Consider the following 17,955-nt stretch of genomic DNA (forward strand, 5'->3'; position numbering starts at 1 on the left):
AAGAGACAGGAGAGAAGCCTCAGTCTCTGCCATCCAAATCCCTTTTTGCCTTGTTCTTGGCTACATTTTGTACTCTTTTGTTTCAAGGCATTTTGATATTTATGCAAAACCACTACCCATTATCCCATCCTCATCATTTTACTTGGTCTTGTTTGAGTGGTTTTCTGTGCCTTTTAACAACAAGGTCAGGTAGAGGGGCAGGTATCATTGACCCCATTTTACAGCTGAGAAAGCAGTGGGGAGGTTACTTGATCAAACTTTAATGAGTCCCATTCTATGAAGAATCAGCTTATTGTCTACCGTCTATGGAATCACATGTGAAGAGCATCATCTGGAGTAGCTCTGGACTAAAAAATCAAAAACCTCCATTCTAGTTTTAACTGGGTATGATCATGATCAAGTTACAGGCTGTTTTGAAAATGGATGACTGGGTTTCAATTCTGGTTAAGATTAAGTAAACCCATTCCACCCTTTCTATACCACTAAATGTAACTAAAAAGCCTCGGCAGAATGGAAACGAGAAAGACCTAAATCCACAATTGTACTTGGAGACTGCAAGGCTCCTCTCTCAGTAATGCTTAGAACAAGAAAACAATCAATCAATAGAAAAATTCCATCCATCAACAGTAAAATACATATTCTTTTCAAGTACATACAGAACATTCATTGAGTCGTAAAACAAACCTCAATAAACAACTTAAAGAATTGAAATCATACAAATTATGTTCTCTGTCCATAAAGAATTTGAATTAAATTAGAAAATCAATGACAGAAACTTAAGAAAATCTCCAAATACTTGGAAATTAAACAATATACTTCCAAATAATCTACTGGTCAAAGAGGAAAGACTCAAGGAAAACTTAAAAATATTTTGAACAAAAATGAAAATACAATATATCAAAATTTATGGGTGCAGACAAAGTAGGCCTTATATGGAGATCTGCCCTAAATCTTTAATTTAAAAAGAGGAAAGGTCTCAAATCAATAACCTAAGTCCCCACCTCAAGAAACTAGAAAACAAAATAAACCCAAAGGAAACAGAAGAGAGGAAATAATAAAGGGCAGAAATCAGTGAAATTGAAAATAATAGAGAAAAATCAATGAAACCAAAATCTGTTCTTACAAAAGATCAATAGAAGTGATGTTCCTGTATAGCCAGATTGACAAAGAAAGAATAAAAAGAGCAGATATAAATTATCAACATTAGGAATGAACTGGAGAATATGGCTACAGACTCCCCATAAACATTAAAAAGAAAGTAAGAGAAGGCTGCAAATAACTCTTTGTATATAAAATTTGACTGACTGGATAAATAGACCACTTCCTTAAAAGGCACAAACTTCCAAAATTTATCCAAGAAGAAATAGATAACCTAAACAATCTTATAACCATTAAAGAAACTGAATTTGTAATTTAAAACCTTCAAAAAATTTTGTTGGCTGGACTAGGTTAAGCCTTGGCAACCTTCTGAAAAGAACCAGGTAGCAAACAGTTCAGGCTCTGGGAGCCACTCTGTCTCTGCCACAACTACTCAGTGATGCTGCTGTAGTGGAAAAGCAGCGATAGGTGACAAGTGCACAAATGGGCATGGCTGTGTTCCAATAAAATTTTTATTTACAAAAACAGGTGGCAGGCCAGACTTGACCTGAGCACTATAATTTGTCAACTCCTGCACTAGATGATAACTAGTGTCACTTCCAAATTCTAAATTTACAATTCTATACTTCCATGGTCAAAAACTCACTTTGATTTTTAGTTCAAGAAAAGGATAATACAAAATGCTCTCACAGGGATAAGTAACTGTCTTCACCAAGACTTGTTAGAAATGTATACCATGGTAAACAAACAAAAAACACAACTCACCACTTCAGTCAAACTAGTCTTGAATAAATTGTTACCTCAAAAAGATGAATTAAGACCTCAACTTTTCCTATTAATATGCTTTAGAAATATAGTATTTGATTATAAACAAAACCTAAAAATCCAACACACATAAAACTAAGGGTCTAACCTTATTTTGAAACGTTGTGTCATTATGGTCATAAAAAATTGTCAAAAACATGGGGGAAATATACAAGAAAGTTTATATTGCCTATCATCCCACCACATAGTAACAATTACTAACATTCTGAAATATTCAGAGGTTACCTTGTAATCCAGAAACATTTTTTATATATTAAATCTTTTCAAGCCTGCCTGACATGCAAAAAGCAGAAAGTAATACCACGGGCAGTCTAATAGCAATCTCTTGGAGGCTAAAACCCTATCCATCTGCAGCCTGAAACTGGGCAGGTTTCCATGTCTGCTCCATCATCCTGATTTCAAGAGACCACTCCACTATTGGCTCCATTAGGCCAGCACCATTTCATAATACATAAACATGCATCTTTTCTGCATATAAAAGGTTAAGAACTTGCCTGTTAAACATTGCGATTCATAATGCCAGAGTAGAGCACAAAGGAAGTATCTAAAACCTCTTAGAAAGCAATATAAAATATAACTGAGGTGAGATGTCTTTCTCAGAGTTAAGGTCTTTTAAACCTCTCATCCATAAGAAAATCACACATTAATTTTTTACAAATAAGGTTTTCAAATTAAATAAATGATGTTCTATCAAAAGAAGCAAGTCCTGCGTATACTCAAATTTTGCATTCAATGCAACATCTATTTATATCTAAATTCTCCTGAATATGCTAGGCAACTCACAGAAAAGCTTACACTAACAATCAATAAAATCATAGGCATACAAAGCTACAGAGCTATGGACTAGCAATACAAGTGAGTATCTATTGCACTAAACCCAAGGGTCCAAACAAAGATAGAAATTACAGCATATAATAAAACAAAACTCAGCCCCTGTAGTTGCACATCACAGAGCCAACTGAAACATCTATGACACTCAAGTTAAGGCCAGAGGGTCTAGAATGGGAGGAGATGCTAAAAAGCTTTCCTGTTCTGCTCACTTCAAGCAGCTGTACCAGATACGGGTCTATCTTATTTAGTATGAAGTATTTAATTTCAGAACAGTCACTTAGAAAGTTCTACAGTGGAAAATTCCAGTCATTAAAGATGATGACGTAAATCGTATCTGCTGACTTGCAAAGATATGTGATGATAAAAGTATTAAGAGCTCAGCCTTTCAGGTCAGAGAAATCTGAGTTCAAATGTCAGCTCTACGTATGTGTATTTTTAATCAAATAACAACTCAATAAAAATTATAGGAGTAAAATAGGCAATAATGTGTATCTCTTAACACAACAGCTGGCATATGTTAAGCAGTATAATAGTACAGATAAGCCTTATTTTTATTGTTGAGAAAAAAAAAGAAACAGTAAGAAAAGATAAGTGCATATATTCACATGCCCAGAATAAAGCCTGGAATGCTGTACACCAAAAATAGGTGGTAGGACTACACGTGGTAGACAATGAACACAGAACTTCTGTAATCAGAAAATTATTAAGCTATTCTAATTTTGAAAATAAGAAAATGCAGCCATAAAATAGTGCAGTAACAAGCTCTTTGCAGAGTCCTTCAAAGGCTGGGAAACTCTGGCTATGCTACAGTGATTCCAGGAAGTCATTTGCAAAACTGAGAAGAGATTAGCATCTAAATTAAGTGCTTCCCTTCGCTATAATAACAATATATCTTTCAAACTGAACATTAACTGCATCCTATTCATACATTCCATGTCAAGCTATTATCCAAATCAAATTAAAAATTTTAAACTTGATATATTAACATAATGAACCCCCTCAAATACATGCCCAGTCCAATACAAAATGCCCAGTTATTGCATTCCTCTCTGATGATTCTGCAACTGCACCCACTGTTTGAGGGCAAGAACAAAGACAAAATGTATCCTAAGCAGCAGCATCCTCACCAGGTTCTAAGCTATACCAATTTTCTTCTGCCTAAAATTATAGTTTTAGCTATAAAACAATATAAACTATAATACCTATAGGTATAGGATTACTGTATCATTCTGGGCATTCAATGAAGAAGTTGATGTTAAACTCTTATCGACTCACCTTAGCCGGTTGGTTATCCAATAGTCAGAACTATCCAAGAGAAATAAAATGAAAGCAAAAAACATAAACTACATATATAATTTAAAATTTTCTAGTAGCCGTAAGTTAAAAAAATACACAAGCTGGTAAATTTAAGTACACATATTATTTAACCCAATATATCCAAAATATGATCAATGAGATATGAGTGAGATATTTTACATCCTTTCCTACGCACTCAGTCTCTGAGCCTGGTGTACAGTTTGCACTTATAGCACATCTTAATTTGGACTAGTCGTATTTCAAGTACGCAATAGCCACATATGGATACTGGCTACCATACTGGATGGCACAGACCTAGAGCTCCTCAAGCCCAAGGTATGTGCTTCTTGCCAATTTTAAGTCCTAACTCCAGTCACTTAACACAATTCCATGAACTGCTAGGCAAGATTGCTCAGGCCAAAACCAAGTGAAATTCATTTCAAAGATCTGAGGGTCTTCTATGTTTCAGACACTGTGTTCAGTGTTTTCAGTTTGGGGGTTGGGGGGGGGAGAATTTGGTTTTTGAAGATAGATGTGATAAGAGACAAATAAGCTTGGTCCCAGTAAGTTCTACTATTGGAAAAACAACTCAAAGCACATGCCCTAACAAAGGGAGAAGGGACCATTATTAAGAGTCTGCATATCCCTCAGCAGAAAGAAAAGTGTCAAATAAAGAATTCAGCTGTGTAAAGTACAGGGTTCTTCAGAAAGAGGTTTTTTACTGGCACTGAAATAACTTCAGAGAACGTTATAACACACAACTGGGATCCAAAATCAGCCACATATTTAACAAAAATTTTAACCCATTAACCTGGCAGTCTGCTTTAACCTATTAACCTAATAGCTTGAACCCTAGTTATATAAATATTTTGTTTATATGCAAAGAACATTAAGAAGGTCAAACTACTTTAAAATTTAAAAACACTTGCATAGAAGGAAAAAGAACTGGAAATACATATCCCTAAATGTTAATAGTAATGGTGGTTCAGTAATTTAATGTACGTGTATGACTTTCAATTATGAAAAATAAAGTGGCAATAACTTTTTTCAAATTCAATTACATTTCCTTTTAATTCAATCCATTTACTTTTAAACCTTTTAAGATTACGACACCCATCCAAGCTGTTTTTCTTTCTCTAGAACCCTCACGAGCAGAGTAAGTAACCTTAGGCTGATAGAGCAGGAACAAATTAAACTTAACCACAATAACCACATTTCATTTCAAGGAAACCTGAAAGTCATTTGTGGAACTACAAAGATCCACTGAATAACCTGAGGCATTTCCCTGTTAAGTAAATAGGGGTCAAATGCATTACTTTAGACATCAATATCTCTTAGAGAATTCTAAAATAAGTTAGCAATAGAGCCAAGAATACCCTCCAACTCTTCAAACCACAATTCAAGCAGGAACATAAAGGCTGCTAGATTCCTGGTCCTTGGAGCCTTTAAAAGGGAGTCTGGACCTCATCTGATGTTAGAATTAAATTTAAATCCACTCTAATCTAACATATCACTTTCACTCACTACTTATTTCAGTGTAGTTGGTTAAATTTTTTCCTACAAATGCCATCTGTATACTGAAAGATCTATAGGAAGTAGAGGTAAACCACCCTATGGCCTCTTTCCCCATAACCTTCTGGAATGTAAGGCAATAAGAGCAAGAATCTTTCTTAATGCATCCTTAGCACTATGAATATCCAAAATTGTGCATTTTATGCATTCTCCCAAGTCAGAGTGAGTTCATCAAGCAGGCACTTACTGAGTACTTCTAGCATTATACTTGACCCTGAAAAGAGTATTTTAAAAATAGTTCCCATCTTTCAAATGCTTAAAATTTAGCTGCAGAAGTTACATGGATAAAGAAAATACAATTAAGCAACAATTCAACATAAACAATTCGGTGCAAAACTTCAAGCAACGAAGAAATAATGTAGAAAGATACAGTTTAAAATGGCCTTCAGCAAAGAGATCAGGGAGGTGGGAGAGCAGGGTACTTAAAGGAAAAACAGGTTAGGTTTAAACAGGTGGGAGGGAATTTCAAAAACGTAATAAATAATGTCCTATCGAAGGCATAAGCTCAGATCAGCGTAAGCAGGCGGAACAGATTAAAAATAAAGAAAGTGAATAGAGTCTGGAATAAGGCAACAGCCACAGAGACAGAAAGGGACAAATGCAATAAACCGTAAGAGTCATCTCTCCACCCTAACTGTACACACTGGGATCCCTGAGGGAACTTTTAAAAATACTGACACCTAGACCTCAATCCAGTGATTTTGACTTAATTGGGGGACAACCTAAACATCAGGATTTTTTGAAAGTTCCCCGGGGATTCTAATGTGAATCCAAAGTTAAGAACCATTGCCTTAGAGGGAAAAACTAATGTAACTTGACAAGCAGCAACACATGATGAGGAAGACAGACTCAAGAGATCATGGAAAGATTGTGAGAGATCTATAAAAATACTGACGTGACTGAGAGAATCCAGGAATGAAAAAGTAAAAATATGTGAGCTCTTCTGGACTTTCCTATACTCTGTCTACAAAGTTCCATGCAGTGAGCCAGATTTAATTAATCCAGATTATCTCAATTCTCCACGTGCCCAAAGGCCATCTTCTAAAATATATTTCTGAATCAAGATAATTTCTTTCAAAACCCCCACCATAATCCTTACATTTCACCCAAACATCAATCACTGTTCTAGTTTTTACTTACATAATAAAACGTTATGTAAGTATGCTGTTATGGTCTCCATGTCTTCAGTATAAATTAGTGCTTCTCACCTTTACTTATGTCCACGGCACAAATAGCAAATACTATGTGTCTGATACTCTAGGGAGAAGCCAGGAGGTTACTCATGACCAGGATGACTAGCCCAAAATCTGACCAATCCCAAGACTCAAGGGATACCTTGTTGACTGGTTAGGAAGCTCTAGTATATAGCAATGAAAACAGATTTACCACATATTCCCCCACTAAAGGCTGTTTTTAAAGTGGTTTCCTAATCATAATTGCATTGGACACTCTGCACCACTTCAGCACTACATGTGATAGCAGATCCACATACACACAAGTTCTTTGTTTCCATGTATAAATCTCCAACATGAGCCAGTCTTCAAATTATCTATTTTTTTTACATTTTCTGATTTTCAAGCTTAGATAAGGATTTTTAAATGTGTCCTACATTTTCATGGCGACATATCAACCACTTTTTCCATTTGATTTAACCAAGCCTGTAATCTCATTTTTCTGAGGTAGACTACATATGATCAAAACATGGCAATGGCTTAAAAAATTCAATATGCTTCACTAATTTCACAATATGGTAGAAACAAAATAAAAACAGGAAAACATTCATCTTCACCCTAGGAATTCCATCATGACCCACTGTTATTTTCTGTTCACTTATATAGGCATATAAGTAAACAAAGATGATGTATGGCAAATGAACAAATGAGAAAGTACCAAGATCTTTTCCTGGAAAGTATTAAGTAGGCAAAAATCACCAGTGAGAGCTAATTTATATTTACCTTCTTTCCTTTAAAATAATTTTATATAATTTTTATTTCATTTATTCCTTGTCACAGTAAAATACTGAGTACAAGGCCTTAAACTACAGTAATCCTAAATTAGTATTAAATAACTAGAATGGAAGAAGGGTTAGGGAAGAAAAAAGACATTAACAACAGACACATATACACAAAAAATCAGTAAGTATAGTCTTTTCTGTGGCAAAAAAAGTCAGGTGTCAAATTTCGCAGCACAGGTTTTTAAAGCCAAATTTTAAAAATTCAAAAACACTATTCAGTTTTTCTAACACAGCTCTACTTAAGAGTTACTTGCTCTTTTGTTTTTGTTTTTTTTAAATATATCTTTTATTGATTTCAGGGTGAGGGCATAACATCAATGATGAGAGAGTCATTGATAGGCTGCCTCCTGCATGCCCTCCAACCGGGGAACAAGCCTACAACCCAGGCATAGGCCCTGACCCGGAATCAAACTGCGATCTCTTAGATCCTAGATCGATGTTCAACCACAGAGCCACGCCCGGCCGGGCAGGAGTTACCTGCTCTTACAACATTCTATATGATTCATGAAAAAAAACTGACCAACTATACATATATTTTCAGCATTCTGTTTTGCTCAAAATTAAATGGCCACCTATATGTGGTAAAAATTTTAGGGGTAATGAAGGTCATTATCTTTAGGAGATACATGCTGAAATATTTAGAGGTGAAGCAACCCAATGTCTGAAACTCACTTTCAAAAGGTTATGTATATAGACACACATAAATGTATATAGACATACATTTATGTACACAAACGTGCACACATTTCTAAGTGTTACTCAATAAATCTAGATAAAGGATACACGAGTGCTCATAGTATTATTTTTATAAGTTTAAAAAATTCTTTTAATATTTTTTTGAGAGAGAGAGAGAAACATCAATCTGTTGTTCCACCTATCCATGCATTGATTGATTGATTGATTCTTATGTGCCCTGACTGGGGATCGAACCTACAACCTTGGTATATCGGGATGACATTCCAACCAACTGAGCTACCTGGCCAGAGCCATAAGTTTAAAATTTTTCAAAATAAAACAGTTGGGGAGGAAAGGGGCACATAAAAAGCGATTTATCTATTCCTTGAAAATTATGCCTCACCCAAAAGAGTCAAGGAGCCAAGAACATATTTGCCATTTAGTTAAAACATCTCAGATCCAATATCTGTATGGGAAACTCCTCTTATTTGAAAGAAAAGTCCTGATACTCACATTGCCCATGTACTCCGAGAGCAGGTCCTGCAGGGCCTGGCGAACAGCATTACACTCAGCCACGATTCTCTCACGCCGGTCATCACGAGTGCAGGACGAGTCAGCCATTAGGGCGGCCCCACTAATGATGCTTTCCAGGCGCTCCTCCAGGGACGGCCTGAAGCGCTCCTCGCTGAAGCTCAAGGGGTCCACAATGATTTGTTTCTGCAGAGGAAGCATTATTGAATATTACTGCTAATCTCTGTTCCCTCCATTATTAGAAAAGGTGAGGAAAGTGTTGATTAGAGACATCAAGATTTAACACAAAAATTACAATCCTGAAAAAAGTTATACTCCTTGGCAGATGAGGGGCCATCCCACACAAGTTGGCCTATGGATCAATTCTCAGAGAAGGTACTGGAAGCAGTACTATCCAGCTGAACAAGGTCTGGATAAGGTATACCACAAATGGCAAGCAAAAGTATGTCAGCATAAAATTCATGTTCAAACTACTTAATCTGAACATCTAAAGGTCAGCCTATGTAGTATTAGTAAATTAAGTTACCAAATGAGAATTACAGGGAAAATAAAAGTTAGTTCTCTTTCTTTTCTATATACAGGCTATAAAATTGCCACATAACACTAGCAGAACTGTTTCACTATGAAAAAATAACATTGACATCTGTTCTCAAAGTTTCAGAACAAAATGCATTTATAATCAGTATCAATCTATTTTCCTCACCTTACATATCTCGTCAAATGTTTATGAACAATTCAGTCTCAAATTTATCCTGTTATGTCTAAATTCAAGACTTTCTTTTCTCAAATACCTCCAGGTATTCTGTAAGAGATGATAGTAATCCATCCCAACAATCCATCCATCACTCTGTGACATAAATGCTCCAATAAAAATAAATCCTTCCTGTCTGCCTTTCACTTCCTCAATTCCACTTAAGTCCAGCTTTACCAGTGATGAGTGAGGTCAGGTCACAAGTAACCTATAGGTACTAGGTCAACACCCATAAGACAGAGTATCAACACCCATAGGACAGTGGCTATTCATCTCCCTCCAACTTCTCCACATGATACAATTTATCCTTACACTGGTAAATATCTGTGCAAGTATTTTGCCTTTAATTTTCTTTTATGGGAACTATATTCTTATTGATTTCAACTTAAATGCCAAGGTTTTTCTTTAAAAAGCTTGCCCTTTTCCAATAAGTGGACATTTCTTCTTTCCTTTCCAAAGAACACTCAGTTTCAAATTTTAACATGCAATACCTTGAGTTCATTATTAACCTACATTTTAGCTCATCATTTTTCTTACCAGATTAAGTTACTGCAGGATTGCTGGTCAAAACAGAACACACAATGCATTCTGACCAACAGGAATGAGGAATAAATGGTCCCAGAACTTAGTCATAGAGCTACAACCCGCCTGTGGTCATTCAGTCCAACCTCCTCACATATGAATTAAGTGGCCTCTGATATTACTCAACTTAGGGCAAAATGTAACCTTTACTGCTTCGAAAGAGGCCAATAGCCACTACTGCCAAATTTGAGCAGGAAAAACAACAATGCCAGAAAATTATAAGATGTATCATCAGTTTGCTATAAATTTAATGCTTAAGGTTCCAGGGTAAAAATTCAGTTCTAATACCATGTTTTTGTAGTTTATGAAAAGTATTAAATCATCCATTCGGATCAGCAAGGATCAGTTACCCAAGCCAAAGTCAAGTGCTGAGACAAAGGAAAGAAAAGGTAAAGGCAAGGAAAAAAATGTTAAAAACAAAATGCACTCCATCGTATTAATTCTTTACTTTAAAGCATTCCTACTTATGGAAAGATGCTGGCAACCTGGAAAGCAATTTTCCCTTATATTAATTTTCTTAAAAAATAACCCAACAGTTAGTTAAAAAAAAACACACTTAAAAAATCTTATGAAATATTATGCAGCTGTAAAAAAGAAGGATCTCTTACACTTTGGAATAGCATGGATGGGCCTGGAAAGTAGTATGCTAAGTGAAATAAGCCAGTCAGAGAAAGACAAGTATCATATGATCTCATTCATATGTGTTACATAATGAACAAAATAGATCCAGACACAGAAGCATGGAACAGAATGACGAGGCGGGGGGCGGGGGAACGACCAAAGAATTTATATGCATAACCCAGATACACAGACAAGTGTGGAGAAGGGCAGGGGGAGCAGATGTGGGGTAAAGGGGATCAATGGGGGGGGGGGACATCTATAATACTTTCAACAATAAAGATAATTTTTTTTTTTAATCTTAAACGCTGCCATCTACTGGAAGCCAGGAGGATTGTGGGTAAAAATTTTAAAAACACAAACTCACCAAAAAAAATTAAGATTAGATACATAGGACAGTGCGTACACAGAACGCATAGGAATCATCCATAAACGGTAATTACATGGCATTATGCTACAAAAGTATTTTAACCCCAAATTTGCTTACGCTTGACTAAATTTTGTCTATTATTATAATTTAGTCATTGAGAGAAAAAGTATATCTAGGCAGAGATGATGATGGCACTTCTGTTTGTCATTTATGATGTGTTTGTATCTCCCACCAGACTATGCATTTGCCTCTGTATCTCCCATAGCTTCAAATCTGCCAAAAGGTTAAAATCCTGGTTAAAATGAACTGAACTCATATCCTCAATAAAGAATGACCTCATAGGAAACACAAGATACATAAAAGAATTTAGAAGTTTAACTCTAACTAAAAAAGAAAAGAGAGAGAAATGCTTTCAATCAAGTCAAGGTAAGTAGATTGATGATTCATGAAATTTCTTTCAACTTAGATTGCAAATATAAGCAGAAATTCAGCTTTCATGAAATCTCGTAACTTTGTGGGATGGTCAAAAGCCTGAAGTTTCCTCTCAAACATAACTTACATCAAAGTTATTGAGCGCATATGCCAGTTCTCCTCCTCCTCCGCCCTGGTGCTGGGAGGCATCATCTGATGCAGTGGCCTGGGCTGCATTGGAAATGCCTGTGACTGCCTGCTGCAGCTGCTTGTATATCAGGTCTCTGTTGGCCTTATAGGCAGCAACATCAGGGTGCTGTAGGCATGCCTGGGACGCAGTATAGAGAATCGGAACGTTTTTCTGCAGGATTCCTCTGGCTGCAGCCATCTGATCACGATGGCCCACATCTTTCAGTTCCTATAAAACAAGAAATTGGAACAGTCTTTATATGGGTTCTATTCATATAAAACTTTGTCAGTAAATACTGAAAAATTAGGATTTCTACTAATTAGTCACAATATTTTCATTAATACTGTGGCTTGAAAGTTCATCACAAAGGAGGCAATATGGTTTAGTAGGTAAGAGTTCAAACTTTTCCAAATCACAAAGACCTGGATTTCAACCTCCAGCTCTCCTTTTTCCTGGCTATTGTGATCTTACTTTAACTCTCCATGGTCAGTTTCACCTTCTGTAAAACAGGAACAATAACAGTACCTCTCTTATAATTATATTGAGGATTAAAAGGGATAATGCATGTAAAGCACTTAGCACAGCACTAAATAAAAAGCAAAACACAGAAGTGACTAGCATCTTTTTTATTTTTTTAAATATGTCTTTATTGATTTCAGAGAGAGAAAGGGAGAGGGAGAGATAGAAACATCAATGATGAGAGAGTCATTGATCAGCTGCCTCCAGCACACCCCTTACTGGGGATCAAGCTGGCAACCCCGGCATGTGCCCTGACAGGGAATCGAACCCCGATTTCCTGTATCATGGGTTGATCCTCAACCACTGAGTCATGCCAACTGTACCTGACTAGCATCTTGATTACAACTATATAAAGATGTATGTACCTACTCCAACCAAAATAGAAAAATCATTCAGAGACAGACTCAAATAAAGATTTATTATGAGGGTTTTTTATTGTTACAAAAATTCATTACAAGAGTTTTGTGAAATCTGGGATGGGATACCACAGGTGTACATGAACTATGCAAACCAGCCAGGTGTTCTCCCAAGTACACAACTCCTCCCCTCCCTTCCCCCTCCCCAAAGACCATCTTAGGACACAGGTCATTAGGCACAAAGCTGAGGCTCATGTGCTCCATAACTGGAAATCAAAAGGTTTTTATTTTCATTGTAATATTCTATGTACATGTAGTCCTAAGTGAAACTGTCCATTTTCAATTTCTTCTACCCCATAATTATAATCCACAGTTAAAAGGATTTGAAGTTCCTGAAATGATTTCCACTACTGGCATCTAATTGGTAAACAGGGTGAATATGCTAAGTGACAAGTAAGTGATACCAACAATAAGCAAGATGAGAAGAGGGTACTTCTGATATCCCATTGTTACTGAAATTACTCAAAGAAAAAATTAAGTGTTTAGTAAATGTGGATCAAAAAGCTGTCTTTAGTAAATGTGGATCACCACCATAGAAGAGAAATACAAGTGACCACCAGAGCTGTTTCAACTCTATTTTATGTAATCACAGACTTTCAATGTTAATCTCACCAAATGAATCCTAGATTACAAATTTAAATGTGTTAAAAAGAAGTATTACATGTGTAAACATGTAAGAGAAAACTAACTTAGAAAGGCCAAAGTCAATTACTCAAAGTCTGACTCAGCTATTTAATGCTCATCTTTCTAGATGCGTTCCTAATTAAGCATTAGAGACACCGAACTGGCTTCCTTTATCTGAAACTTTATCTCACCATATATTTTAGGTTTGCATATTTATTTAAACCTTATATAATATGACAGCTTTCTTTTCTCCTAGAATTCTTTTCTCATTTGGAATTTGAATTTGCAAGTAATAGCTCACAGCACTCCAAATGCTCTGTAGCACAGTACATTAGGCTAAATATTCAGAAACAGGACCCTGTGGATTTAAAGAATCAGTGGTCATTTCAAGACTCCATCTATGACAGGGGACTGATGCTAACTATTATGCTTAAACAACAGGTACACAAATTCTGTGTAGCATTTTCTAAATGTCTTGTCCTCACCACAATCTCAAGGACTTCTAAGTCTCTAGGGAGGCATTTGCCTTTAAGCAATTGTATTGTCCTCTGTTTTAATAAATGTTTTGCAATCAGCTTTGGCATTCTTCCTAAGTACCTATAACCTAGATCAGTACAGCCTCATATAAAGGTTATCAAAGACACTTGTGGTCACCTAAAGCTAATACATAGTGTCAGAATTGCTATTCAATGCCTGACTTGTCTAAAGCCACTGCCTGGCCTGGTATGACAAACTTCTACACCTGAGGCACAGGGGCAGCCCAGCATAAAGGACAGAGCGATGGTGATCTGCAGGCTGGAGTTCCAGCAGGTACATCACACCTGTTTGCTGGGTCACTGCAGGCAGTCAGAGTCACTGGAAGATGGGAGCAGGGAGACCTAACCATCCCTGGGAACTGACTGCAGCCTGGTTTTCAAATCACACCATGTAATTCCTGAGTGTGGGCTCAATAATACAAATCAGGCAACCAACAGAGGAGTGCTCTTAAATGGAATATCATACTTTTGCTTAAACAGTTAAAGCAGATATATAAGAATGTTTTCCTGGGAAATAGCAGGGCTTAGGGGAAGCCCAGAGAGTTCAACAAAGTAAAATAAAAGTTTAGCTTGAATTTGGAGAATTAAAACAACACCAGAAAACCTTCTACTCTTTCAAAGACTGCACTAGGTTAAATATTCAGAAACAGGATCCCATGGATTTAAAAGCCTAATGATCATCTCAAGACTCAAGCTATGACATGGGACTAGAGCTAACGATTATGCTTAAGCAGCTGTTGCATGTGTTCTGTATGGCATTTTCTAATTGTCTTGCCCTCACCACAATGTATCCCTGGATAGACTCCTATTTACCAAGTATTGGGGAATATCTATGCCATGAACAATCTATAACAGCTAAATATCATTTGTCCTAACTGCTAACGTGTTCACTTTCTCTTTTTTATTATTTTTTTTTTTAATATTTACCTGAGGATATGTTGTTGTTGTTTTTAACTGATTTTAGAGAGAGGAAGGAGGAAAGACAGAAATACCAATATGAGAGAGAAACATCGATCGGTTGCTTCCCATACGCATCCTGACCAGAGAATCAAGCCCACAATCTAGGTATGTGCCCTGACCGGGAATCAAACCCGAAACCTAGATTTTGGTGTATGGGACAACATCCAACCAACTGGGCTACCTGGCCAGGGCACTACTTTCTCTCTTTAGAACTGCTTTTGCCATAGCACAGAGAAACTAGATTTTGTTAAGTACAGATAAGAAAATGGGCACTATCATAAGGCAGCACTATTTACTATAAAAATAATCAATTATAAGTATTATTTTCAAGATACACAGTGCTTATAAGTAATCCAGATTAGTGGGAAAAGTGAGCTATTAGCAATATAATAGATTACTTATGAAGTAAGAGTGCGTTGGTCTACCTTAACCTTCATGATTCTTTAACTTCACCAATTCAGTTATGTTTCAGGCAAACTCAGAAACAAACAAAAAACATAAGGAAGAAATGACTGCTTTCAATGTAACTGAACCACGACATGTAGTGACCAAGAAACAGAAGCTAACTTTTAAGCAATTTATAACACTCTCTCTTACCAAGAGCTGGAAATTCAAGTGCAAGTTTCCTCTTATTTCCCTCTTAATATAAAATTTGATCAGATGTCTTCTCTTGGACTTAAATGACTATACTTAAAGAAATGGCCCATGATCAAACCCAGCCGGTCCAGATAATTTACATATACAACACTGGCAGTACTATCTGTTACCAATGTATCTGGTCAGATTTTCAGAAAAATAATTATGGAAATCAGAGTTTATAGACTAGGTAAGAAGAATCACAATTTTACAACTACCTCAACATGCCAGAGGTGACAGTGTAAGGCAGAGGTAGTCCTCATAGGAACCACAGTAGATCCCAGCCCATCCTAACCTCTGTCCCATCTATTTTACCCTTATCATCAAAGAAAAGCCTGCAGCCTAATGGAAATTCAACACTTCTAGTCAGCCAATAGTATTCTAGCTCAATAAAGCAAAAGATTAGGGCCACGCTCAGAATTCCACTTCAGGATGGATGTGTAGTACAGGGAAGCGGTGTGCTTATTCACTCATTTGTTAAAGTAAATGTTTATGGGGCACTACTATATACAAGCAATGTTCTAAGCACCAGGGGATTACAGCAGCAATTTAAATAAAATCCCTGTCCTCTGGAGCCAGAGAGCCCAATTCAAAACCTAGCTCTACCACTTACTGGATGAATGACCTTGCCAAATTACTTAACCTCTCTGAAGGTTAAATAATTCAAATTAATTACTTCATCTATTGATATTAATATCTGATCAATTATAGTGTCTACCTTATACCATTTTGTAAAGATTGAGTTTGTTTATAAAGAGCTTATAACTGTGTTTAGCTCATAATAAACACTTTTTTAGAGCGATTCACTGTTTTCAACAACAGCCCTCACTAGGATAGAGCTCCTAGTTTTGTGGACTCTAGTCTCTTAACAGTCCCCACCCAGATGGCAGGTTCACCCAGGTCTTCTGAATGAACACTCAGGGACCCCCCAAAATGCTGGGAAGATAGAATGTGTTAGGATGTGAGTTTCGGCACGTGAAAGATTATGCCAAAAGCTGGCAGGTTTCCTGACTATTTTAAAAAGACAGCTTGCCTTGGACCCAGACTTTATATGCCTGGAAATGATGTGGGGGGGAGGGGGGGGCAGAAATGAGTAGACGAATGAATGGTTAGGTGGGTGGGTGGATGGATAAATGGGTGCGAGGTGGATGGGTAGATGGAATGATATTCTCTACCCCTGGAGAAACTCTTTTACATGTTTGTGCTCAGAAAAACCTTAAGAACAAATAGGTAAATTCCAGAGAGACTGTAGACTTTATAAGGTTCAGCATTTCCTCAATAGGTGGTGGCTGCTGCTTAAACGATACAAGTAAGGCTAAGAGAGCCAGTACATACATCGAACCCAAATACTGCTCTTGAGGAAATACCCTGTTTGTGGACTAGGGATGCCCGCAAAGAGAAGTTATACACCATGTCTGGGGACAGAAGAAAAAGTCAAAAGTGAAAACAGTCCGGGGGCTAAGCATACAGTAATAGAGGAATTCTGCCAGAAAACACAGTGTGGAAAAATGGACCATTTACTGAAGGAGGAGGCAATACCTAAAAAGGAGAATAAAGTTTCTACCAGGCTGGGACCTTAGGAGAAAATGAGTAGCAGTCTAATTCCCAAGAAAAGCACTAGTTTACAGGAATACACTCCAAGGCCCAGATCCTATAAAAGGCCATTTTATGAACAGGAGGCACACAGGAGCCTATAGCCAGCCTACTCAATGGATTTTATTGTAGGAACCTAAGGCTAAAGGTTAAAGAATTAGGCCCAAGGAAATCTATAAATAACCATGACATACTACAAACCCAAGACAAACTTTAAAATGGGAACATATATCACTCAAGATACCAGCAATAAACAGAGAATAAAATCAAACTAGGTAATTCTAAGATGGTTTAGGGACTATGCTACAAAGGTATGGGCAAAATACAGGGAAACCACAAAGCTGTTAGAGCACTTAGGCCTGAAGAGACAAGAGGAGACAGCAGTTACCAGAATCCAGAGAACAAGGCATATAGAGAATATCACCAGAAACAGGATATGACTTTTAGCCACCCAGGACAATCAGCCGGGAGGTAGCCAGAGGAATAAAACCCTAGCCTCACTCTGATCTTCTACTGGTGCTCCCATCGGCCAAAGCAACCAAGAGCCAGAGGGCAAAGGAACCCCTGTTTGCAGGCCAGACAGGTGAGGTTCCTGAGCAGAGAGCAGAGAGAACAAGGGCAGAAAACAGATATGGAAAGGCAAACAGATCATCCGACATGTTAACTAATAACTTCAAGATTTTTATGACATCTTATTTTGGAAATGTTTGAAACTCTTCAGGGATTCATGGCACACAGAATTAAAACTCAGACAGCATTTCCAGTAAGTTTCTCCAGTAGCATACAAAATTCTGGACTATTATTATGTTTTATCTCAAGACCATCATCAATTCATTTATTCTACCATTTTACAAAGATATGCAATAATGTCAGTCTAAATGTTCTCACTTTCCTCATATATTAAGTC

General features: G+C 36.9%; 1 protein-coding gene across 1 annotated transcript in view; it reads right to left on the bottom strand.

The window, feature by feature from the left end:
- Window positions 1–17,955, bottom strand: part of CTNNA1 (catenin alpha 1) — a 174,225-nt gene that overhangs the window by 92,862 nt on the left and 63,408 nt on the right. The window contains exons 6-7 of the mRNA XM_087816341.1: window positions 11,723–11,992; window positions 8,825–9,028 (exon numbers count right to left, since the gene is read on the bottom strand). Coding sequence (XP_087672467.1) covers window positions 8,825–9,028; window positions 11,723–11,992 — 474 coding nt within the window. The remainder of the gene's footprint in view (window positions 1–8,824; window positions 9,029–11,722; window positions 11,993–17,955) is intronic.

This window comes from Miniopterus natalensis, chromosome 4, assembly GCF_054644295.1.
Source record: "Miniopterus natalensis isolate mMinNat1 chromosome 4, mMinNat1.hap1, whole genome shotgun sequence".
NCBI lineage: Eukaryota > Metazoa > Chordata > Mammalia > Chiroptera > Miniopteridae > Miniopterus > Miniopterus natalensis.